Source organism: Corythoichthys intestinalis, chromosome 16 (assembly GCF_030265065.1).
Source record: "Corythoichthys intestinalis isolate RoL2023-P3 chromosome 16, ASM3026506v1, whole genome shotgun sequence".
NCBI lineage: Eukaryota > Metazoa > Chordata > Actinopteri > Syngnathiformes > Syngnathidae > Corythoichthys > Corythoichthys intestinalis.
In genome coordinates this window covers 42,981,847-43,008,979 of record NC_080410.1, presented here as the reverse complement: position 1 = coordinate 43,008,979, position 27,133 = coordinate 42,981,847, and the positions used below count along the sequence as shown (strand labels likewise).

At 38.3% G+C, this 27,133-nt stretch overlaps 1 protein-coding gene across 3 annotated transcripts in view; it reads left to right on the top strand.

Moving 5' to 3' along the window:
- Window positions 1-17,900: 17,900 nt before the first annotated feature.
- The window catches only part of LOC130904874 (adhesion G protein-coupled receptor E2), a 57,384-nt gene continuing 48,151 nt past the window's right edge, over window positions 17,901-27,133 (top strand). For 2 of the 3 annotated variants that reach the window (XM_057817962.1, XM_057817960.1), the window contains exons 1-3: window positions 17,901-17,988; window positions 18,061-18,232; window positions 26,049-26,140. In XM_057817962.1, coding sequence (XP_057673945.1) covers window positions 26,110-26,140 — 31 coding nt within the window. In that variant the 5' untranslated portion in view covers window positions 17,901-17,988; window positions 18,061-18,232; window positions 26,049-26,109. The remainder of the gene's footprint in view (window positions 17,989-18,060; window positions 18,233-26,048; window positions 26,141-27,133) is intronic. The other variant, XM_057817961.1, reaches the window with a different exon arrangement.

The window sequence follows — 27,133 nt, the reverse complement described above, 5'->3', positions numbered from 1 at the left end:
GAATGAATTGTCAACTTGTGTTTCGAATCCTTTTTCCAGCTTTTAAAATGGAGTCAGTACAAGGGGTTAAGACTAAGGTGAAGGGGAAGTTTGGCCTTTTGGCCAGGTCGTTGGAAATGCACTAGCACGGCTCCGGCGGTTCGGCTGGTGTGATTCCGGCAATCTGTCTAAAAGGTCAGATTCCTTCAATATATACTGTTTATATTTTAATAAATGTTTTTTCAGCACTTCAAATGTAATAATCATGATAAATCTTAAACATGTTACTGTCCCACCGAAATTTTTTAAACAAGAATGAAGTCGAAAAATGCTTGTCTTTGTTATATTCTCCATTCAGTGAGTCCACTCCAATACGCTCAAGCTGCTCACTTACAATGAGTTGCCACAGCAACTGTTTAACAAGTTAAACCATGATTGACGCATACGGCGCTTTGAAGCTTCAGCTTCCAGGTATCCGTTGTAAGATCAAACATGGCAGCTGCAGGCGACCGAACGATCACTGTCAACCATCCCTGTCCAAATGGATTGGACGTCTATCGCCGTCAAACACAGCCAATGAGTTTATACATCGATGGAACTTCAATTTGAGCGGTTTGAAATAGTGATGTGTCGTTCGCGAAAAAAACGGCTCTTAGAGCCGGCTCTTTGAAGTGAACGACAGGAGCTGGCTCCTAATTGGCTCCCGTCCCGACTCCTAATTTTTTTTTTCTCCTGTTTTTTTTCCTTCCTTCGGTTAAAGCCGCACTTGATTGGTCAAGATCCGTGGTAGAAGAGGGAGGGGAGTGTTACACACACACGCTGCAGTGAGGAGAAGGGGGAGGGGTTAGATACATACTAATCTATATATAATATATATATATATATACAGTATATAATATACTTAGATAATATATGGTTATGATATGGTTTTTCTTAATGCCAATCTTCGCTAGCTAAAACTTTTAATTGGATGCTGCTTTTTTCTTTTTGTTTAACAAATTTGAATTTATAATTTGTTGTGTGGTAATCAAAGCTTACCTATGTTGTTTTACTGTAAATATTTAAAAGCTTATAAATATACATAATCAGAGATTGGAACTTTTTGTTGACCTTGTTTTGAAATGGGTCTTTGTTTTTGTACTTTATAATTCATTTTTTGTAGCACTCCATGTTGAGTATGTTCAGAAGAATATAAATAAAGCCATATATATAACAAATATTTGATATACTGTATATTTTTTACATTAGTAATTCATTTTACACATAATTTCACATTATTTTTGGTAGTAAATTAATTCAGGCAACAAAAAAACTGAGGAGCCATTTGGGAGCCGAAAGAGCCGGTTCTTTTTAGTGAGCCAAGCCAAAAGAACTCTCTTTCTAAAAAGAGAACCTGTATCTCGTATTTCAATTCAAAATTTGACTCCAAAAAGCATTCTCTTCTCTTCATACAAAGTGAAATATTTCAAGATACCAAGATATTTTGTTCGATAACTTTGTCTATATATGAGATGATTTCATGCCTTAAATACGACAAACAACAGCATGATTGTTGTTCTAAATGAAGAATAATATTGAATCACAACTATTGAACAAAATTCAAACTAGATGCATACCTTTTAAGTTATTATTTAAAGTGAAATAGCTTGCCCAAGGTGCAGTTGGTCTCCTGCTGGACGCCCTCTGCTCAGCCTGCCTGCTTTGCATTTAAGGGCTTTACAAAGCAAGCAGGCAGACCGGCTTTCTGGTTCCTCCATTCCCACCGTCATGGAAGGTGGCAGGGGGTGCTTTGGCCCTATTGCCCAAGGCGAGGAGAAGTTCTCCGTGTGGATAAAAGCTCCAGCAGAGCAGAACTTTCACACTTTCTCCTCAGATAGCTTTTGAGCACCACGGAGACCGAGTAGAAGCAAGTCATGTAAAAAGTTTCATTCGGGTGGATTTTACACTGTATGCTCAATCCCAGGTGTGACTGTGGATCTGTCTTCACAGGCACACTCTCTATCATACATGGCACCCACTCACCCCTTTATTTTATTTTTTTTTTAAGTCAAACTCAATTCCTTGTGCGATGCTGTCACACACAGGAAATCACGGAAATTGAAATCACATGTTTCAGGGTGGAACGTTGGCCATCCTAAAACCTGTATGATCCAGGTTTTTATCACGACGGCAGTCGTAAAAGTAAGCTAGCTGGCAGACTTTTCTTTCTTTCATACTGAGATACTCAAATGTAAGTAGGCTACCGTATTTTTTGGACTACAAGCCGCTAGTTTTTTCTCGCCGTTTCTACCCTGATGCTTTTATAAGCAAGAGGCTTATTTATGGATTTTCTTTTTAACAAGCAAGCTTCAAATTTTCGTGTTAAAAATAATAAAATTTGATAATTAGACATATTTTAAAAGAATGGCTTTCCAAATTTTGCCATGACAAAGCTCTTAGCTGCTAAGCTAGCACCGATAAAGCTTGCCAGAAGCTCGTCAGACTTACTCAAAAACTATATACTGTATCTGGCTCCATCTGATACTAAATGCTGCGACAAAGAATAGTTTTAAATGGATGGTCATCCACTATTTGCTATGACAAGAAAACGCAATGCTAGCTTTGATTAGCCGTTTTCAACTGACCCTTGGAGAACTTTATTTCCAAAGTATGCTACAACAAAGCTGCTATATAAGGGTTAACGCTAGCTGTTAACCGCTAGCTGTTAAGGATTTAATCCACTTCAAGTTTACCATTTACCATTTTGGATGATAATACTTTTTAGTCATATTTTAGTAATTTCAAAATGTGTTTGTCTTTGTCTAGTTTTAGTCAACGTATACTCAATATTTTCGTCTGTAAAGTTGAAAAGTTTCACTACAAAAATAAATTTACAAAAAGGTTTCCAATGAGCGCGTATTGTAGCATCTACAAGCATCTACAAATCTTATCACATGATAACATACACTCTGCAGGAAACCAGTATATTATTTGGAATTAATTATACCTACCTGAACGCCAGGAACTGTATGTAAAAAAAAGTTGTCCGATAGTTTAAGACAGGGGTGTCCAAACATTTTGCAAAAGGGGCCAGATTTGGTGTGGTAAAAATGTGGGGGGCCGACCTTGGCTAACGTCCTTTACGTATAACAATATATTTAGGTAAATTTTAGCAAGTCATTCTGTGTCACTTTGCTTTATTATTGTTTTAAATTAATAATTTCAACAATATCGCAACTAGCCTTTGCAGCGTTCTCTTTCGACTCTCGGGCTCTTGTGAAGTACTGCTGCTGTAAAATTAAACTTGCTTAAAGTTGCTTCAATTTCTCGCTACGTATCTTCCCTGTAATCTTGTACATGTCAACGTGTCTTGTTTGGTAATATCGCCTCACATTGAACTTTTTAAAAACACAGACTGTCTCTTTGCAAATGAGGCAGACACAGTTGTTGCGTATTTTAGTGAAGAAATAGTCCAATTTCCACCTATCCTTCAAGCGTCGGCCGTCGCAGTCAACTTTCTTTTTTTTTTTTGTTGATTGTCGACCTCTTAGAATATTGGGAGTAAAGGGTCACACGGGGTAATGTTGCTTAGAGTGCTGCCGCCTTTTAGTGGGTAAATGAGGAGCAGCATTTAGTGTGTAAGCTGGTAGAAGTACTGGTGACCAATTTATTAAGTCTGTGTGCGGGCCGGACGTTATTGATTTTATGACAGAGGCTGGACGCCGGATGAAATTTGACCACAGGCCGCATTTGGCCCCCGGGCCGGACTTTGGACATGTCTGGTTTAAGAGGTTGCTTCCCATTAGCAATAGCTTCATGCTAACGCAACACTTCATGGACGGTGTTGGAATCCATAAAGCTGGCAACCAAAGTAATTGTACCAGTACCTTGATGAAAAAAGAACAGAATTTGATGTTGTTTTAGACAAAAATAAAAAAGTAACAAATAACCCAAGCCATTAATTAGCCTAGAGTAAAATAATTACAACAGTGTTGTTATTTAAAAGCATTAGAGACCATTAGAGAACTGTAACCTGGTCAAAGTATACATGTGGGACTTTTAATTCAAATTTTGAAAATATTGGTAGAGTAAAAATGCATAGTTTTGAGTTTGTGAGTAGTCAGAGAGGTCCACTACTAATACTTACCAACCTTGGCCAGAATTTATTCAGATTTGTCGATTTACAGTACCACAAAAATGAGGATTAACCTGTAACCAGATGAAAGTTAACATGTAGGACATTTAATTATTTTTTCTTAAAATTGGTCTATTTGAAGGGGGAAAAAAACAGCTTTGAATATGTGAGCAGTCAGAGAGGTCCACTACTAAAATTCACCAACCTTGGGCAGAACAATTTTGAATTAAAAACAGCATTATGAAATAAAAAGGCCATAGTGGATGAAGACATTATGAAAAAAATGTGTGAAAAACACTTTTCATCTTGTAAAATCTCACTGTGTTGAAAAACGACATTATGAAATAAAAAAGCTATTGTGAAAAAAGGCATTATGAAATCAAAAATATTTTGTGAAAAACACTTGTCTTCATATTAACTCATTTGCTCCCAAAAACGTATAAATACGTTCTATTTTTAATTGCTTCAGTGCCCCAAAAACGTATTTATACGTCTTTTGCGTTTTTTTTTTTTTTTTCTTCCCACAATCAACATCTGTAGGTTCCCATGTATTTCAGATAGAATACACAAAGCTCAAAACCCATTTTAAAGCAATAAAACTGGCCACTGGAGGGCAGTAGCGCATTTGGTAAGACCCGCAACCCTATTCAACGGCAACCAACGGCCAAGCCGCAAAGCCGGGGAGAGGGCGGAAGGCGATCGAAATGATGACTGGCGGCGGACGACCGAGCAGAACAACCGGTAGAACGCCGGGGATGCCAGGCACTGGACGACCGAGCAGAACGAACGGGACCACTACATGCCGTACAGTCCGTGCTGCTCGCGAGCAGAGCCCGTAGATACAAAAAAAAAAATCATCTTTTTGAAACAGGCGGCGATGAGGGAAAAGTTTAACCCGCTGTCGCGGCCAACACAACGTCTTTCAGTTAGTTACGTCTAGATAAATTGTTACTTTGCTATCAAAAGCTCTATTTGTCTTGTTGTTTGTTTTTTTTGTAAAAGGAAAACATTATTCAGATGTTTGGGATGTAACTAAAGCAAAAAAATAGCTGTGTTAAAGTCAAAGTTATGTTTGAAATGTATGCGTTCACAAAAAGCTCAGTTTCTCCGTTTTTTCATCAGAAATTGGAAAAATGCTCAAACGAAGCTATTTTCTAATGCTGATTTCTAAAGAATGGAAAAAATATGAACTAACGTTTTTTTCTGCTGAAAGAAGAGAGTTTGATCTTTCTTTTGGTGGGTTCCATGTTTATATAGCAATAGAACAGAATTTACTGTGGGCCTTGCAAAATCAGTCAAAATCCAGTAAAACGACAGGGAGCGAAGGGCCTTGCTCCGGTGAAAATGGCTGGGAATGAATGAGTTAATATCACTTATTTTAAAATTTAATGGCCATATTACACCATTTGTCTTTATCAACCAAAATGCTATTGATTTCAAAATGCTGTTTTTATTTATTTGATTTAGACCTTTCTTGTCATGGCTTGAGTTTGCTTCTGTGTGAGTGTGTCTTGTCCTGTGATTACTAATGAATTTCACCTGTTGTGGCCTGCTCCTTGTGTGTTGATCAATCCGCTGCCTCGTTTCACCATACCTGTCAAGTTGTACGGTTTCGGCGTAATTTGTAGAAGCGAGCAGTGATTTTTAAATGTGTACGCCGTGCGTTCAAAATCTGTACGTTTGACGTCCATTACGTTTTTTTTTTTACCCATTTGGATTTGCGACAATGTGTGTTACGATGTGTAGCCCAGAGAAAAATATTGAAGCGTTATACCCAATAACAACACTAGAGGGCATGAGCGACATTTGAATGAAGTCAGAGACTCACAACTGTGACGTCAGCCATAATCACTCGGGGCTCACGTAGCCAATGGCATGAGACGTCGCACATCTAGTTTGCCATTTTATGATATCTAGTGTGTGCGCGCATTAAAAAAGTTAGCAAGCGCTGCTGAAGTCACTTCTGCTCATTACTACTCAACACCAGCATATGGCAATCGACTTTCATAAACAGGACGAGTTTGAAGCACAGCGCTCTTAATTTCATTAAGCTGTTCGTTGTCAAAGCGAGGTTGTTCGTAGCAGCCAAGTCGGTAACAATGTTTTGGCGGACTTCGTTGTAAATATCCGGCGTTGTGCCGAAAAATAGCCGCCCCGCTTGAAATATCACTCCTGACGGGAGCGCCCACACGTCAACAACACCGGCGCGCCATAGATGGTCCACAGTCACTCCGGAGCACTGACGCGGCTGGTATACTTTGAACAATAGGATATAATGGGAACGATTTTCTCTGGCGCTAGTTTTTGCGGACCTGGAACGAAGATGCATTTTGCGCAGTTGGTAACGAGGAATCCGAACTTTTAACAGCACGTCTGCCGCACGCGCGCACGCACATGCACGCAAGGCGATAAATCGCAGCGGAAAAATTACCGCCTTCATTTTTATTTATCGCGCGATAAATGGAATTATTGCATATTGCGACAGGCTTACTGGATGTGTGTGGAAGCGATCGCTATATTTATTTAGTTTTTTGAATCCCGCGCCATGAAAATGAGTGACTTCCGGCTTCGGTCTCTCATTGAGGAGGAGGGCGCTGTGACGTGTACGGTAGAAGACGTTCTCTTCACTATACAGTGTACTGTTGTGTATGAGGACGAAGGATTCAGCTGATTTTGCGGATTAATACTTTTATTTTTTGCATCACGCCAGCCAAACGGCTGCAGAAAAATCATTCTGTATGCGGGAGAGGCGTATGCGCCTTTTTGGAGTTTCAAAAGGTTCCCATTCACCGTGGATATTTACTGTGGGACCATTGGACTTACAAGGAAGTGAGTAAACATCTTGTTTTGTATTATGTCAAATACGAATACAGTGATTACAAAGTAAACACTATAAAATTCCTTTAAATAAAGGACTACTTACGTTTGATCATTGATAGGCATGTAAAAAGCTATCCTCATGCTCATTAGCAGTTAGCTGTTAGCACGTTAGCTCCACAACAACTCCAGCCACCCTCCTCCAGGGAACGAACTGTAAATTGCTCTCTGCCGGGCGGTTTGCCGATCCGCAAAGAAACTCGACAACCGGGTCGTCGTGTCAAATAATCCAGGCTAGTTATGTGTGATTTTTCCACTTCGAAGACTTTGAAACGTCCCTCGGTTCGGGTTAGCATGTCGGCTAGCTGTCACTCCTTCTGGTCTGTTTACATTCTCCGAAGCCGGGGAAGGGAAATTACATATGTCCGATTTAGGTGTCATAAAATATCGTTCGGGAGGTGTGACAGTAAAGGTGAAGTCGACTGTTTTGACCATTATGGAGTAATTTTGCCATGTCGTCTTGAATAAATGGATTTTTATTATTTTATATTCCATTTAGCACAAGATTGTTATTTGTCATGACCATGCCATTTATTTAACAATTGGGGAAAGTACTTGGGTAAAAAGAATATCCTGTAAAAATATTGAAGTAAAGAGACAGAAACAATGACATTTTGCCGCTCTCTTCGTCGCGTTTTCCTCATTGTGAATAGTTCCCCCTCGACGGGCTGACTGGTCCTTCTCAAGCCATTTATATAGCTATTGGGGGAAAATACTTGGATAAAAAGAATATCCTGTAAAAATATTGGGAGTAGAGAGACTTAACAATGAAATTTTGCGGCTCTCTTCGTCGCGTTTTCCTCGTTCTGAACAATTCCCCCTCAATGGGCTGAATAGTAAAACCGATGAGCCCAGTCTACCGCTGACGTCATCCACCTGTTGGGGACGCTAAAGCCCTATAATGGTAGGTGTGGCTAACCGGCAGATTAAAAGACTAATTTCTCGTCATCTGCGCTTTGCTAAATTGTTGTATATAGTCGAATCGTCTCAAAATATGATTCTAATTCACATAATAATGCCATTTAAGACTTTTTTTCTGGTGTCATATGCTCTTTAATGTCCATAAACGGCCTCATTGAAATCTGTTTGAGGCAATGCGAGAGCGGCTCATGCACGCGTTCAGGTCAGGTTTTTTTTTTGATTGGAATAAAAAGAAAGATCATCAGATTGGATTCAACGATGGCGAGCTAACCCAGAGTGATTGAAGAACCAAGATCATTCAAAATTCTGGAATAACAGACGGACTGTGTGTGGTAGGATTGTATCAGTCATTGGACTGATACACACATTTTTCTTTTTTTTTTTTTTTTTTCTTCCAAAGAGTGCACTCCAATGAACATAGGACAAAAAAAAACTATTGCAACAGTAAAAACTTGAGACATTGAATTATTCGACGATTTTGGCTTTGACAAACAATTGACTGAGACCCAACACGACTATTTTTTTCTTGTTGTTAATTTTATAGTGTGTTATTAATAGTTCATTGTGTGTTTGTTAAAATTGTTTTATATATTGTTCATTAAAAATATACAAAAAGGATTCCAATTGCTTAAACCTGATGTATGATGTGATCATCGTATCTAAATCAATTAAGCCGAACCTAGATATGAAGGGTATCCCTCCAATCGTTGTATAGATAGGGGCTACATATGCGTTACTACGTTGGTTGAATGACGCGAGAAAAGTCAGAGCCACAGAGAGAGAAGAGTGTTGTGACGCTGTTGCAAACGCGATGCTGGGCTAGGTGGCTCCAATATTTCCTGACTGTTGCCGATAGCCTACAATCGACGCCCACTTGATGGTACACAAGATATCACATCATAGAACTAGATGCGAAAAGACAGACTGGGCGGAGTTAGTAAACAGCCGCCATCTTCAGGCAGTAGATTTCTCAGAAAGGCTCAGTTGTAGTAAACCTTTCTAGTGAACCTAAGTAACTTTATATCTAAAATACTCCTAAATCAGCAAAATCTTGACTTGAATCTATCTTTAGATGATGAAACCGTTTTAAAATGTTCACATTTCGAAAGTAGAAGTGAACTAATGCAAAAACGGGAACAATTTTAACAACTTTAATTAAATGACTTACAAACATAGCAAAGGTTACCAATAAAAAAACATGAACGGTAACACCAGTTACTTTGCCAAGCAACGAATTACTCTTACATTCAGGTAACTGAGTTATTATCTCAATTACCTTTTGGGAGAAGTCATTTGTAAATGTAATTTTTTAAAGTAAGATTAACAACACTGGTCATAGAGATGCAGTCTGCAGAATGAAAAGTGAATTTGCTGCCGAACACAATTTGCCTGCAACTATTGCTGATCATTTCTCAGAATTAGTAAAAGAAATGTTCCCTGACTCAAAGATTGCATCAGTAAGTTCATTTAATCAATTGACCTTTTTAATTTATAATTGGACACACTGACGATTTACCTTCAAGTCAAACTGAATTGGGAGCTGAAGTGCCATGAAGTGCAGCCATCAAAAGACATGATAGAAATTGCTAAAAGTGCTACATTCAATTATAACAAAAGTCACTGTTAAATTTTAGTAATCATGATGTAGCTGAAGATAGTGATTGTTATTTGATTGCACCAGGTTAAATGTGACAATATTACCAATAAATAAATTCATATTACCGCATTGGCCCGAATATAAGACGGTGTTTTTTGCATTGAAATAAGACTGAAAAAGTGGGGGTCGTCTTATATTCGCGGCCTAGACATTATACCCATTCACGACACTAGATGGCGCCAGATATCATTGAAGCGATGTTCTGTCATGACAGATCTCAGCTACTCTCAAGTTAACCAGCTTTTATTATTTTATTGCAATGTTTTTCCTTATTCAGATTTGTTTCAAGACTACAGTTACATTAGACTTCACTTTGATGGTTAATGCAGTTATTGCAATTTTGTTGTTTTATCACAATAGATTGGTTCATTTATATTTCAAAAACCAGAAGCCATTCATTTACAAATGTGGTTGCACTTAACTTTACATATTTAAATGTTCAGATATTAAGATTTGAATGAGGCAAAATAACATGTTTTATCTCTCAAATATATTGTTATAATCATTTGTTTCGGATGTACTGTAATTATTTTCTGTATAAAAAATGATTTGGTGTTCAGTCTTTTTTCAAACTTGAGTCTTGAAAAAGAGGGGGTCATCTTATAATCAGGGCCGTCTTATATTCGGCCCAATACGGTATTTTAAAAAATTAAGGTTTTTTTTTTGTGTTTGTTTCATATTGCATGCTATATGCAACGTTGTAAGATTAGTCACCAATTTGTAAGGGCATACGGCACTATTTGTAAGATTGCCAACGGCCTCGGGTTGACAGGTATGGTTTAACCCACCTGTGCCTCATTGTCTCTTGTCTCATGTCTGTATTTTAGTGCCCCATGCACTTTCAGTCTTTGTTGCATATTTGGGTCCACCTCATTCATGCAACCTGACACTCTTGGGGTTCCAGAAAAGAAAACTAGGCTCCCTCGTTAAAGTACAGGCACACAGATACAATGTTATACAAACAATACAGGTTCAAAGCAGGCTATCATAAGTAGAAGTGGGAACCTCTTGGTACCTCACGATACCATACGATTTGCGATACAAAGCTCACGATAGCGATGATCTGACGATATGGCGATACAACGATTATCGATACATTGGTCAGGAAATCATTCCAGGATATTCTACAAACAACTAATCAAGAGAAAACAAGCTTCTAGTGTGAATTGGATTTAGTTTACCACTAGTAGACGTCCAATCCATTTGAACTGGGAGGGTGGCAGCGATTCGTTCCCACTTCAAATGGATTGAACGTCTGTGGCTGTCAGTGGCAGGCAATTAGGTAATTTTGGGCCATTTAAAGTCTCACTGGAACAGCACCAAACAAAAGTTCCAACATCATCACCTTGTCCAATGCAGATTTTTTACTCTTGACACCTTGTCCAATGCAGATTCTTGACTCTTGACAAGGTGATGATGCTGGAACTTTTGTTTGGTGCCGTTCCAGTGAGATTTACAAAGATGATTGCCTGAAGAATACATCAAAATTCCCTCAGTCCTTGATGATATGGGGCTGCATGTCAGGCTAAGGCACTGGGGAGATGGCTGTGCTTAAATCTTCAATTAATCATAATGGCCAGCAAATAGCCCAGATTTCAACCCTATTGAAAACCTGTGTTGGAAATTTTAAAAAATGGTCCACAGCAAGGCTCCGACCTGCAAGGATGATCTGGCAACTGCAATCAAAGAGAGTTGGCACCAAATTGATGAAGAATACCCATCAAGTCCATGCCTCAGAGACTGCAAGCTGTCATAAAAGCCAGAGATGGTGCTACTAAATACTAGAGATGTGTTTTGATTGTTATTTCTCTTTTTCTCATGATTCCATATTTTTTTTCCTCAGAATGGAGTGATTTAATATATATATTTCCCTATACTTGCTGTATAAAAGTAACATTTACTGACCACCACAATGTTTTCTATTCATTTCTTTTAGTGTTTCTGAATGAAAGAGTTGCACTTTTTGAACTAGTTATTTTTTTCAAGCTTTTTATCTGAGTTTGTTCTACATGATAAAATGTCTGAGTGAGTGTTCGTCTGAGACTGGTGATTGCATACTTTTTGCTAGGGGTTGTATTATGGTGGAAGATTTTGATAACTTGTTGGTTCCTTTTTTTTTTTTTTTTTTTAAACATTCTCACCTTTTTAAAACGATACCTCGATTCTTGGCAGGAGCATGTCGATAACCTTTTGGGATACAAAGTATCACGATACATCACCATTTCAATATTTTGTCACACCCCTAATTATAAGCATCAGTTATTTGCTAAATGCCAAACATAAAATCATCTGTGTAGTGTATGTGCCCTGTTGTAATGTCACCAAGCAGGCTTATTCGTATTTTTTTAGGGCTGTCAAAATTATCGCGATAACGGGCGGTAATTAATTTTTTAAAATTAATCACGTTAAAATATTTGACGCAATTAACGCACATGCCCCGCTCAAACAGATTAAATGACAGCACAGTTTAATGTTCGCTTGTTACTTGTTTTTTGGTGTTTGGCGCCCTCTGCTGGCGCTTGGGTCCAACTGATTTTTGTGTTACACCATGAGTGAGCATGGTGTAATTATTGACATCAACAATGACGAGCTACTAGCTTATTTTTTGATTGAAAATTTTACAAATTTTAATGAAACGAAAACATTAAGAGGGGTTTTAATATAAAATTTCTATAACTTGTACTAACATTTATCTTTTAAGAACTACAAGTCTTTCTATTGATGGATCGCTTTAAGAGTGTTAATAATGTTAATGCCATCTTGTTGATTTATTGTTGTAATAAATACAGTACATATTTGCCGTATGTTGAATGTATATATCAGTCTTGTGGCTTATCTTTCCATTCCAACAATAATTTACAGAAAAATATGGCATATTTTATAGATGGTTTGAATTGCGATTAATTACGATTTATTAATTTTAAAGCTGTAATTAACTCGATTAAAAAATTTAATCGTTTGACAGCACTAATTTTTTTAAATTTATTTGTTTTTTACCATTTACAGCAGCAATCGTGCCTCGAAAGGAAAGAAAAAGAAAATTAAAGTTTTGTTAAACCTTGCTAGTTTGGAATAGGTTGTTATTTATTAAAATATATGAATGAATATGTAATTACATAATACATCTGCAATATTTTTTCTTTATTTAATTAATACACACTATTTTACCGAGGCAGCAGGGCTGTCAGTTACAAACACTGCAAAAGGTGTCATTTTTTCCCCCTCTGAGCACCTGCCCCCCGAATTGTACGTGTACGCCCCTTCACATGTGTACTTAAAGAATGGATCATAATTCATACAGTAATATATATTTACCTTTAATTTTTCTGATGACAGATGGCTTTATTGTTAATAGATTATTTTAAAATTCTGTTTTCTGATTGTAATTCAATTACGTATACCTTGCATCATTAATACATGCTAAAATCTGCACTCGACAAAAATATAAAATAAGGTTGGCTAGTTTACCTCATACAGAGCAATAGCACCCACTAGTGGACAAATATGGTTACGTTCTTTCCTCTGTTTTCTACTGTAACCTTTACACATTACTTTAAAGATGCTATTATTTCTATATTTTTTTTAGACCGACAGCACTTCGAGTATTTTTTTAGTCACATTTTGTATCCCCTCGTGTGAATTATTATTGAAAGGAGTTGGTCGTGTATTTCCAGCACCAAGAAAAATCTTCTCATCAGGTGCAATGTGGAACAACAAACTGGAAATTAAGGCAAAAGCACTAACTCAGCAACTTCTGCAAGTTTTTTATTTATTTTTCTGTACATTTTAAATAAAACTCCACAAAATGCTGACCCAAACATTCCGAACACGATGTACTGGTCTACATGCAGCATAAGCCAGGAGGCGGCTGGAGGCAAAATGATGGAATATGTTTTATGTTTGCAAAAAAACATAGTTGCATTGCATTGGTCTCTCTGGATTAGAGATTTTCAAATGGGCTACATTTGGACATGTTGGATTCAATTAAAAGATTGTACATAGTGGATTTATGGTTCATGTGTATTCAGTAGTTTGGTGGCTGGGCTTGCGCTTTTATTTTTAACTCATTCACTGCCGTCGATATGAAGGGTATCCCACCTGACTTTAGGCCAGAGACGCTCTGGCATTGTCACATTCCAACAGAGGTGGGTAGTGAAGGAGATTTTTCTCGTAGGCACCGTCTAACTGTTTGCATTACTCGAACACACAATATAATTAATCAGGGAATAGTATCGTTGCTCGTATTTACTGTTTGACTGTTTGTATTACTCTAACACACCCAGTGTAAAATAAATAGCACTTATACCATAGTTTAAGGAAAACGAGCAGAATATACGGCATAAAAGATACACGACGCCTTCCTATCACGGAAGCCCAACATGTAAGTCATGAGCAAGATTGACGCACCAACTTTAGCAATCAGTTCTCCTGGACAGTCCAGAACAAATGGCGGGACACTCTGTACTAACACAAGGAGCACCGGAGAACGCCCGATATCCAACTGATAGCACAACTGACAAGACTCCAAGACATAAGCGGATTTTAAGGGAGGGCAGGGGGGCCAGGACCGCCCCCCCCCCCCCCGGTGGCCGAAAAGTGCTTGACTTGGCTTGAAAAGTGCTTGACTTTCCTATATATATATAAGGGCTGTCAAAATTATCGCGTTAGCGGGCGGTAATTAATTTTTTAATTACGTGAAAATATTTGACGCATTTTACGCACATGCCCCGCTCAAACAGATTAAAATGACAGCACAGTGCAATGCCAACTTGTTAATTGTGTTTTTGGGAGTTTTGTTGCCCTCTGCTGGCGCTTGGGTGCGACTGATTTTATGGGCTTAAGCACCCATGAGAATTGTGTAATTATTGACATCAACATTCACAGGCTACTACCGTAATTTCCCGAATATAACGCGCACTTTTTTTCCCCAAAATCAACTTGTAAACTCATGGTGCGCATTATAAACGGGTACATGGATGGAGACAGAAATATATATGTATTACATATATATATAAACCGATTTTTTTTCATTGACACGGCCACGTTTTGTTGAAGAAACGTATGCGGCTACCCGTTGCCGACCATTACGGTACGTGACGTCACCATTTTTTTCCGGTAATACTTCATCTAATCGGCCGAATGATTTCTTCTGTGTTAAATTCTGCTTTTTTCACTCTTCATAAAGCACAGAATTTAGTTTCTTGAACTCATTTGAGTTGACGTTTATTGCAGCTCCGCAATTCGGACCATAACAAATGTAAGGACACACACTTCCTGTGTCCGTCAACTATATCGGTCCCTCGGGAAACTCAAACCCAAATAACAATAGATTCCTTTTGTTACTGTCGTGTTGACAGCGATGACCTCTCACGGATTTCCGACTTTCGTTCTCACTTTCATTTTACCGTATCAATCCATGGAAGAAACATTTATTCATCATGAGGAAACGAGCAAGTTATACAGCAGCCTTTAAAAGAAAAGTCACATCTGTTTTGTTTTCTCCTAGATTCTGGTAAGTTGGAGAAGTTGTCAAATCTTATTATTAGCGTAAATATTGTCAGTTTACGGTAATGTTTTGAACTACCAATGTGCTATGCTTGTGGTGTGTTTCACCAGTCAGTAAAATGACATCTCTGTATCTGTACACTAGCTCTGTTTTCTTGTATTCTTCTATTTATTGGTGCTAAAATTAGGGTGCGCGTTATAAACGGGTACAATAATTTTTCCCAGATTTTACAAGTAAATGTGGGGTGCGCATTATACACGGGTGCGCCTTATATTCGGGAAATTACGGTAGTTTATTTTTACATTGAAAATTTTACAAATTTTATTCAAACGAAAACACTAAGAGGGGTTTTAATATAAAATTTCTACAACTTGTACTAACAATTATCTTTTAAGAACTGCAAGTCTTTCTTTCCATGGATCGCTTTAACAGAGTGTTAATAATGTTAATGCCATCTTGTTGATTTATTGTTATAATAAACAAATACAGTACTTATGTACAGTATGTCGAATGTACTGTATATACCCGTCTTATCTTTCCATTCCAACAATAATTTACAGAAAAATATGGCATATTTTATAGATAGTTTGAATTGCGATTAATTACGATTAATTACAATTAATTTTTAAACTGTAATTAACTCGATTAAAAATTTTAATCATTTAACAGCCCTACCATAATTCCATCAGAGCATTGTAAGATGCCAATACTTTTGGCCAGCACTGTATGTCATTTTATTATGTTTAGTAAATTAGGCTATTAAACTGTGTGGATATGTAAGCATTTGCATTGCAAAATATATATTTTTTCATATTAATGAAGTAAATAAGTGGCTGGACGGACATTGTGAAGGCAATTTCAACCCCTTAAAATTTGAAGATAGTTACATAAACAATATAAGATACTTCCTCAATGTTAGCTTGTTATTCAATAAGCAGAGTCATTTCCCCTGAGAACACAAGGTCAACATTTGCTCGAGAAAACAAAACTCAATGTCGTATCCAGCGCAACAATATGTTTTATTTCGGCACTTTATATAAAAAAAGTTCAGCTCCAATGTATGAGAGAGGACAGAGTAAATCAGCGCTCTCCAAGTACAATTTCTTCTTGACAAAATGAGGGAAATGTCATTTTGCACATATTGTAACAAGTTAGCACAAAGCGTCCTATTCCGAGGCGGACATGTTTGCCTTAAAAGGTCACTGTGACTGGATTCAGAATTTATTCACATCATTGTATTTTTTTATAGCTTCCAATGGCTAACATACGGTTACATAAACATAATTATTGTTATTAGCTCATTTTATTTAATCACCGCCAGCAGTTAGAACATTTTACAAACAAAATACCGTTCAAAAGTTTAGGGTCACCCGGACAACTTTGTGTTACCAAATGAGACGCGACCTTCCGCATAGGAAGACGTAAACGTTTGGTGCCCCCCCCCCATACCCAATGCCGCCACTGTATATAATATCTTAGTTATCTATAAAATTATTATTATAAGTACACCTCTGGATAACATTGTATAACATTTTAATATTAAAGAAAAAAAGTAATATTGATCAAATGACTATAAAGCAGTGCTTCTCAATTATTTTCTCTTACGCCGCCCCCCAGGAAGACGTAAATGTCTCGCGCCCCCACCCCAACTCTCTGTCGCCCAATGGCGTCGTTATGCCTCTTTTAAGGGGCAATATTCTTAAGCCCCCCCTGAATAATTTGATGCTACTTAAAAATAATAATAATAAAAAAATTACAAAAAATGCTGACAGCTCTAAATTAACACTGCTACTTAGCTGCTGCTAGCTAGTTATTCTGAAATGCATTGTGGATGTCCTAGAAGAGTTAAGTGTGCAATCTTTTTCCCACTATCTTTGTGGTGACTTCCTTCTGAAGCATCAACTGTGTTTCTCACTTTATTCAAAGATGAGTACAGAATCTGAGCTCATTCACGTATGATTATCATCAGTAGATAGTCATAATAATACACTAATAATAATCACTCCACCACCTTTACTGACCTGTAGGAGTCAGAGCAGAGAAGCAAAGAGGGTGACAGGGGAGGGACCTCTACTTAAAAGGTGAGTTGGAGAGTAATGATTAGAAAGTGGAGAAAGCTAAGAGCATATATATATATATATATATATAGCATACACACACATAGACATATGTATATATATATATTTTTTTTTCAGTCTTTTTCAGCTGTTTGTGAAGTTTTGTGCTTGTATGCTACGTTCACTTACATCCTGTGTAACTCCTGGGGGCTAAGCCCCCCGTTCTTACTTACAACTTACAATAAAGTACTTTATTGACATTGTTTTGTTTGTAACGGAAAAGACTTAAAGTGCATTAATTTGCCTGAGTTTTAAAAAAAAAAGTCTCATCTAAACCGTAAAAATACACTCAAGGTACATTTTTGACCATTTGATACTGAAAAATAAAATGTGATATAATCAATAAATATTTTTTTTTTAAAATGACTAGCAAAATTAACTCATAAGGACAATATGCCAAGCAATTTGACCGAAAAACAAAACTGAATAGAAGAAAAACGACAGTGTCGTTGGACAGAGGGACAGTTTTTATTTTTGCTGCTCGCAGTATCAGCTCCTTTGCAATGATGTGGGGTTATTTAGCACTGAACATGCTCGCTGGTTTCCAGATATAACACTGACAAAGCGGGACAATTATTGGCAATATTCGGCACGTTTGCTCTGATAAACAATCAAGCGGCTTATCAATGAGATTGGGGTCTAATGTCTTTAAGTGATGTACTAATTGATTTGGCTTCCCGCTGTCCGCAACAAACATTTTCAGACACAGTAAACGGAGTGGTCTTTCCTCGTCTCCCACTGTCTCAAAAGTCAAAACCAAAAGACAAACGGCTCGAAAACAGCACATTCACGGCAGCCAAGAACAACTCACCTACAGGTATGTGACTTTCAGCTAACAAAGAGTCTTGTAATCCTGATACTGAGCTCATTTTTGTGTTTTCCCCTCTAGATCTTTTACTGCTTGCCTGGCAAAACTCAAAGCCAAACGGCTCGAAAACAGTGCATTCTCGGCAGCCGGGAGAGAACCGGAGGTGAGGGAGGTCATCGTGACGATCCCAAGCACATCTTGGGTGACAACCGGAGAAGACTGTGGGCCGCTGCCTGAGCCCGGAACGAAAACGGTGCACAGCTCTTCATATCTTTTTGCTGTGTGCTCTTGTTTGGTTTAAAACTACTGCGCACACTCTGGAAATGAGAGAAAAACAGAAAAACACTGACAAGACAGAAAAAGCAGTTTCTGCTCTTGCACTCCTCTTTAAAAGAAACTGCTTTATTTTAAGCCAAAAGAACTGTTGTGTTTGATAGAACAATGTCTATATGCTCCCATAGCAGATTCATGGCGCATTAAGCCCCTGAACTATTTTTTTATTTGTCCGTTTTACCATGGAAACCCCTGTTTACAGACGTCGCGCAACCGCTTTTCTTTCAACCCAGCCATAAAATGAAAGTAATTAATTATGTTTATTATTCAAAATGTCTGTCTTTTTTAGCTTAGAATAATCAAATGTCTAATATTTGGTTTTTAAAAAAACGTCTTTAAAAAATTATTCACTCGCATATCTTAAACTTTTAAACAAATTACGTCACAATGAAAAATTTGGCGTCTGGAAAAGAGTCACGGATAGCTACCTCGTAAACTATGGCTTAATTGTACTTTTTTGTTACTGTCGCATTTTCCCCGATATGTTAGATGAAAAATAAAAGATCCAAACAAAGAAATATTGAAAAATAACATTTAAAAGGGTAACTATATGAAAAAGAAAATCTCAACTTGTTGACTGCGATTTCTGCATCGCGACCCTTGTTATATCACCATGTTTCACCCATAAAATTTTTAAAAATCCGGCTGTGGCCATTCACAGCTGTGTCTTGACACTCGGTGATACATGCTATATGGAGTTTTTGGATCGAACCAAGGTAAGTACGCGATATCTCGTTATAATCGAGGCGTCTTTAATTCTGCTCTCGAATGTTTTCGCCTCCAGTTAGGGTTTTGCTGTTTCTTTTTTTTTTTTTTTTTTTTTTTTTTTTTTTTTTTAATGCCCTCCTGTTCAAAATTTTTCTTAAAATCTAAATTTTCTGGGGGAAGACACATGAACATTAGTTCATTCGCTGCCATCCCTCCCACTTCGTCTATGGCCGATAGTGGCAGCCAATGCCAGACAATGCCATTTAAGGTCATTTACCTGTTGATTTTCAATTACTTCCTGTTGATTTTGGGGTATTTATTGGGTCTCTTCCCGTTTGAGTTACAGAACAGGAAGTGACCTGGGAATCACCCAAATGAATAGGCAGTGACTAAACCTCAACAGAAAATGACCTGTATAGACCCCAATCACCAACGTCACACAATCACGTGATCGCTGTATTGTGCCGCCATATTGTCCGTCATTTTGTGTCCGTATTGTCAATGATCGTAGTTTCTAAAGGTGGATTCACTTGCAAATTATGGAAGCCCCGGTGCTTTCAGACGCTGTAAACTCATTGGATGAGTTGCATAAAAGCCGTTATTTGGAAAAGCTTCGGTCGATCCAGTCGCCAGATCCATATTTGATGCCCGAACCAATGTTTCCTCCCGTCCGGTCCCGTGCGTCAGAGCTCGTCCTGAGACCACAAAATTTCCAATCATACTCCAGTTTACAGTATGTCACGATGAGGAGTCGGGTACCCAAAATCGGAACCGGCCCGAATATAAAAAGACATTTGGTCAGCTGTGCGTCACCGTTGTCACGATTGTAAAATGAAACTTGATCGACAACGGGCCGGTGTGTGCCGAAAAATAGCTGCCCCGCGTGAAATGTCCCCCCTGACGGGAGCACTTATTTATAACGCTTTATTGACGTGACAACATCAAATGTTTTCATGGACGCATTACAGTAATGGATTTACGACTGTAAGATCAGTTTTAAATAATTACACAAAATATTAGTACTGTATTTTAGTAACAAATCATGGACTGGGCCACATAACCATCTTTGAACAGTAATGTATTAGTCTACATTCTACAGGTTTTCACGACCATATCCCAATGACAATCACACAGGTATGACATTTATTAGTTCAAGCAGAGTAAAAGAATACATATTCACGGTACAAGAAAGTTGTTTCCGTGTGGACGCTCCCGTCAGGGAGGGCATTTCACGCAGGGCGGCTATTTTTCGGCACAACACCTGTTGTTGCGCTCACCTTCTTGCTGCGCGACCATGGCGACGACCTTCGTAGTCTCCGTCTGATGATGTCTGCGATCGTGTTGGCATCATACTGATGTTTTCGTCGCTGTCTAACGGCTGTCGACACAAACGCATCATGGACCGAGATGAACAAACCGTGCTGCTTTAGAGATTTGCCCTTTTAACAATGGGCACACAGCAACTACTAAAATGACCGTTTATCTTCTCTGTTACTGCAACCAACCGTAGGGTTGCCACCTGTCCCTTAAAATAAGGAACGCTCCGAAATTGGGAATTAAATGTTGCGTTCCGTATTGAACTAATACGGAATATAAATGAATCGATAAATTTCTATGCATTTTAGGAGTTTTGGGGATGTCCCTTTTTTTCTCTGCCTGTACAGCTTTGGGCGCGAGGGGGGCGTCACGTTTTTCTTATTTCTGAAAGGTGGCAGCCCTAACCAACTGCCACACATGCCTTCACGATTTTGATTAATCAATGTTAACGATTGTCAGGAAGGTTTTTGGATTCATTTACTAGGCGGTGAGTCCTTAGACAAGCAGAAAAACACGCAGTAATAGGAGGAATGTACGTAGCGGTAATATGTAAACACGATGAGCTGACGGACAATATGGCGGCACCAGTCGGGGGGGCGGAGTTGTGACGTCACGTGATTGGGGTCTATATGCTCTAAAATGAACAGCAAGTGACCTGTAAATGCCCTGAAAATCGGACAGAATGACTGTGAATGCTGTGGTTTCGAATGAACGAACATTCCCAATCTAAATGGATTGCCATATAGACATATTTAATTTGCAATATAAACTAATTACAGTATGATACATTGAACAAAATGGGCTCCAAATTTAATACTGAAAACTGTTTTGATACGAATCTGGCCCAGATTGGGCAACACGTATCCAAGCCATACATTAATGTCGTGTCTGCTACTTTGGACCAGTTCTGGCCCAAAACTGGTTGCTGATCCGGCAAGAGACTCCTTACTGAGATTGGGCCATTGTTCAAAAAGACACTGGGGCAGATTCGTGTTACGAAGTTGGGCCGAAATTTGCAGTACATCTGGCCCATGTCCGCTTCAGTTATGTTTTGCTATCTGGGAGTTCTTCACATGGACCGATAGATAAAAAGAAAATGCAAAAAAGGAAGTGCATTTTTTGCAATTTTTTACATGAAGCTATTTTTTACTTTGTTGCTTCATATTTTCATTGCGATCGGAAACGGTGTTTGTTTTTGGGGTTTTTTTTGTTTTTTTTTAGATGAAGTGTGAAGCTCCAGTGGAAATTCTTTTTTTTTTGGCTCTCTCATTTTTCAACCTGTTCTCTGAATGTGTGACTCATGGCTGTATTGAATTTGGGATATTATTTCTCCTTTGATGACAATTGCAAATGTCTGTCTAAGCAGCCAGACTGAAAAAAATACTCCGGCAAAGACTCATAATTTTATCTCATCTCTTAATTTTATTGCTGAAACTGCGTTGCGGGTTCATCAACATATTGTGCCCCCCCCTGCCCCAAAGTCAAACTCCGCCTATGATTCTAGTGGAAGATTTTGGTAGCAACCTTTTGGTCCCTTTTTTTATGATTATTATTAATCAGTGACAGCTTTTTAAAATGATATATCGATTCTTGGCAGGAGCATATCGATAACCTTTTGGGCTAAAAAGAATCACAATATAACATTGCCCCACCCCTACTCATGGCTGTATAGATAATTTGGGATATTATTTCTCCTGTGATGACAATTGCAAATGTCGGTCTGCGCAGCCAGTCTGAAAATAAAGACTTGCGGCGTCAGTCGTGAACACGTCAAGTCTCCATCCTGAGCCCTTTTCTGCCCCTGTGTTTGTCAGGAAGTTGTTGAAACAGATGGGCTTGCAAGCAGCTCCCTCCTCATTGTTTGAGAACTCCCAAAACAAGGCGCAACCAATACAAAACAGTCCAAAATGTTGCAAATGCTTTCTGTGTGTGCAGGAGGAAAGTGGTGAGATAACAGGATAAGCCCTTGAACAGATTCATCAGTGAATAAAACTGCCTGACAGAAACTTTATTTTAATACCTGAATCACAGTGAGATGATTTTTTTTTTTTTTTTTTTTAATGTCCAGTGACTTCAATCCTTTCACGAGGAAGCTTTCTTTTTCCTCATTATGCGAAAGAACTGTGACTTGCTTCCTAATGTGGAACAGCCTCTTTGAAGACCCTGTCAGGTGAATTCAGAGATTTGTTCCCAAATACAGTACAGTATACTCGTCGGAAGATAATTGCTAAAAAATGTTCAAAGATTGAGCATAATTGTGGAGTTGTAGGATAAGACTGTTTTTTTTTTTAAACCATGATTTATTCTGACTTTATTTTTCTGCTTCATGTAGTTAATTCCGCCCAAATTTTTTCCCATCAAAAGTCGTCATGTAATATTTCATTTTAAAGGCCTTTTTGTAATTATTCCAAGGAATAGCAAGTCTACAGTTGATTAAAAAGTGGTTTCCCCAGGTAAATGTTCTGAACTTTTTACCCCAATCACATCATTTATACATCAAAAAATTCAAAACGTTAAGGGGCACGAAAGCTCTATACGGTTTTTGCTAAAAAAAAAACGTATGGTTTGGCCAAAAATTGCCAAAAACTTACCCATTCACTTCTAATGGGCAAAATTTCCCATTCATTTCCAAAGGCTCTATTCCAATTTATTTTAATAGCTCAAAAACTTCCATTCTCTCCTATTGGTTGTCACCTAAGTGACCCCAAAATAAACAGGAAGTGACCCGATATCTACAGGTTGTCCGAGATGCTTCAAAATAGCAGGAAATGACCCTGAAATGTCCCAAAATCAGCAGGAAGTGACTCAATATGCTCCCAAAATCAACAGGAAGTGACCCGATATCTACAGGAAGTCTGAGATGCTTCAAAGTCAACAAGAAGGGAACTGATATGTCCCAAAATCAGCAGGAAGTGACCCAATATGTACAGGAAGTGAACCCGAAATGCCCCAAAATAAACAGGAAGTAACCCTGAAATGTCCCAAAATCAGCAAGAAGTGACCCAATGTGTACAGTAAGTGAACCCAAAATGCCTCAAAATAAACAGGAAGTGACCTGATATCTACAGGAAGTTTGAGATGCTTCAAAATAATCAAGAAGTGACCTTGAAATGTCCCAAAATCAACAGGAAGTGACCCAAAATGTACAGGAAGTGAACCCAAAATGCCCCAAAATAAACCGGAAGGTAGGGTACGGAACGGTACGGTACAGTACGGTACATTACCCTTCCATACCCTACCCTATCCTACCATACCATAGAGAATGGTACGGTACCCTTCCATCATGAAAATAATAACAGCCTATATCTTACCAATCTTGTAATCTCGATGGGTCTTGTATCCATTCCAAGTCAGGTAGCCTAGGCACATTGTTTGCATCCTGATTAGCGTCTGGCTAATACATGTTAGGTCCAACATAATATTCCAAGCTCCTCTTCTTCCTCCAACTCTTCAAAAACTTGGATCTCCTCCCTTGCGCGCGATCTATCGCTTATATCGCTGTTTGAAACATTGTTTGAAGGGCTTTGTATGGCTGCCGTATGTATGGAGCTGCCATCGCTGTTCCCGGTGTGACGTATCACTTCCGGGTTCGTCCCCTTTCAGGCTCGAACTTCGGAAACGCGATTATTTTGTCAAATATACAACATATAAATTATTTTTTCATGCTTTATTTGTTGGACAATGTTTAATTACTTTACTTGTGACCCTATTTGGCATGTGAAGAAATTACTTCACATTACCCTACCCTATGGTAGGATAGGGTAGGGTAGGGCAGGTACAGTATGGTACCCTTCCATACCCTACCCTATCCTACCGGGCAGGGCAGGGTAGGGTAGAATAGTGTAGGGTAGGGTAGGTACTAGAGCTGGGAATCTTTGGGCACCTAACGATTCGATTACGATTCAGAGGCTCCGATTCGATTATAAAACGATTATTGATGCACCCCCCTCTTTTTTTTTTTTATATTTATTTATTTATTTATTTTTTTAATGTTTTGTACATTAGTTCCAAAATTGTTCAAAAATCCTCTCAGGCTATACCAAACTACTATTTCAGTATCAAGTTAACATATAACAGTAAACAAATATACAAAAATAACAGTAAATAAAAAAACTCCAGTCCCCATTCTGTATCAGCAGCTTTAAACTACATTCAATTAATTTAATGTTGTGAATCAACTGTTACAGTTGTTAGAATTGCTCCCGTTATTCCACAATTTCCCTTCTGTCTACTTTTGTCAAAGTTTTAAAACTATTTCATCATTTAAAGATAGATTCAAGACAAGATTCTACCGATTTAGGAGTATTTTAGATAAAAAGTTAATTAGGTTCGCTACAACAGAGCCTTCTAGAGAGGTCTACTGCTTTAAGATGGCGGCTGTTTACTTACGCCGGAAAGTCTGTCATTTCGCATCTCTGTTCAATAATACATGTTCTAACACTGATGTCTGTCATTTTGCATCCAGTTGTATATATATATGATATCTACTGTAGCCGTATGTTTGTAGCAACTAGCAACTGGGCGTTGTTTGTAGCGGCTGTCAGCTGCAATCAGGTATGATTGTTTTTTTATCTAGCGGCATGAGTTGAACATGATATTTACCCTCGGTCCGTTCCTCATTGCGTCCCAAAGACCGCGCTGACTGTGTTTTACTTCCGTTTTACCTGGTATAATTCAATAATCGGAATTTGGATATTTAGGAATCGTTCTCGAATCTTCCACGGCCGAATCGCGAATAATCTAAGAATCGGAAATTTCGCACGCCTCTAGTAGGTACAGTACGGTACCCTTCCATATCCTACCCTATCCTACCATAGGATAGGGTACCATAGGGTAGGGTAGGGTAGGGTAGGGTAGTAGGTATGGTACGGAAAGGTACAGTTCCCTACCCTAGGGTTAAAACAGAAAACATACATTAGTAGAATTGAATTAGAAGTGTAAAAATAAATCTGCAAAGGAAAAACAGGCAAAGAAACAAGAAAAAAGGAGCTTTCTAAATATAGCCTATACACTTCAAAAATATGCTGACAATGTTTAAAGTCATTGCTTAACTGATGAAAAGCAAATAAAATTGCACAATTTGCCTTCAAAAACAGCTATTTCAGCAACATAATCAAATTTGGTGTGTCTGAAAATAAAAACCACGTGTCATTGTTTTACATTCTATAAATAACATTCTTTTTGTTGACCAATGACCAGTGTTATTTTCATAGTCATGAATTAATAAAATGTAAAATAAGTCAAAATGGATGACAATGAAATGAATTACAGCCAACGAGTTCAGTATAAAAGGTTAAGATATTTCCTGGAGAGACTCCAAATGAGAAAATATTTGGAAAATACGAAAAAGGAAGCTTCCATTTTTGTTCCAAGGCAACATTAGGCCCATTGTTTCACTGTAATCAGCGGCAGAAGCCATATATATGTCATCGTCATAGTTAATAGCGTGTCTCTGTAATACAGCGGGTGGGTGAAGCATCAGTGTCGGGACACATGAAACAATGACAGGTCACGGAGTCCAAACAGCTTATGACCCTCCGTCTACCCACTGAACAGAGAATTAACATGTAGAAGGAAGTGAGAGGTTGACGTGTTGATGTGTGCAAATGTTAAACAAAAAAGGAAAACTTCATGCATTTACACCCCCCACTTTCTCACCACACCCACACATGTGCACAGGAATACTCCCTCACCCTTTTTTGTTGTTACAGTCTTGATACAAGAGTGGTGAGTGAGAGCACTCCAGAAACACAAGTTGAAGCTCTGGTCACCATGGTAGGGTGGAAGAAACTTCTGCTTCTGGGTGAGTCAAAGCTATGCTTTTATACAGAACCTTACTCGGAAAATCATCTGGTTTTCGTCTTAGCACCGACTTCAGCAGTGCCAGAAACTTTTTAAATACAATTGTTGATGTCTGTGAGGGAAATGTATTCATTTGCTCGGAAATCTATTAGTACCACTGTGGGAATTGACCAATTTTTGTTTTAATTTAGCTTCCATTGTTGTTTTCTTGATGATTGGCTCAGCAAAAAAGATTTTCTCTGCTTTGTAATGAGGACTGCATGCTGATTTTAAGTACAGTATGGAGGAAAGTGTCTGGATGGATGGATAGAAATATTTTTTACCCAACTGCAGCAGATTAGCGCAATGTATTTTTTTCTGTTCTGTTACTTAGACACGAAGAATAGGAATCTGAGTGTCCACATGGTCTGAACAGTTTTAATGCTGAGTATGAATGATTCTTGACCACATGGGGTTTGATATACTACCATTGTGGTTGTACATTTTATTTTATATATGAGGACAAAACGCGAACAGGAGGGGATTATGGGGGGGACGGAAAGGAAGGAAGCAGACAGAAGAGAAGAACAAACAACATGAAGAAATATATTTTTACGCACAACATACATAACGCTTCACGGTGGGGCTTCGGACAGGGTTCATCTGTGTTGACGCGAAGAATAGCGAAGACGCGTAGGTTTGGCGTCAACATTGGTAGGGAAATTGTCTGTCTAAAAAAATTAAATATCACAAAAATTCTTCTTAGTCAGGGAATGACCAAAAAAAATGGAGCCTTCCTTCAGGTAAAACACTACTGCTTTTGTCCTGGAGCACAGCTAAACTCAACCAAAAATGAAAGCTCCTTTGGGCTGCCTTAAGACCACATAAATAAAACATGGTACCCGCAGGTTATTAAAAGTATTAAAAAAAAGCATTGAATTTAGTTTTCCATTGTTAAAGGTATTAAAAGTATTAAATTAGCTGTTGTAAGTCTGGATTTTTTTCACCGTGGTCT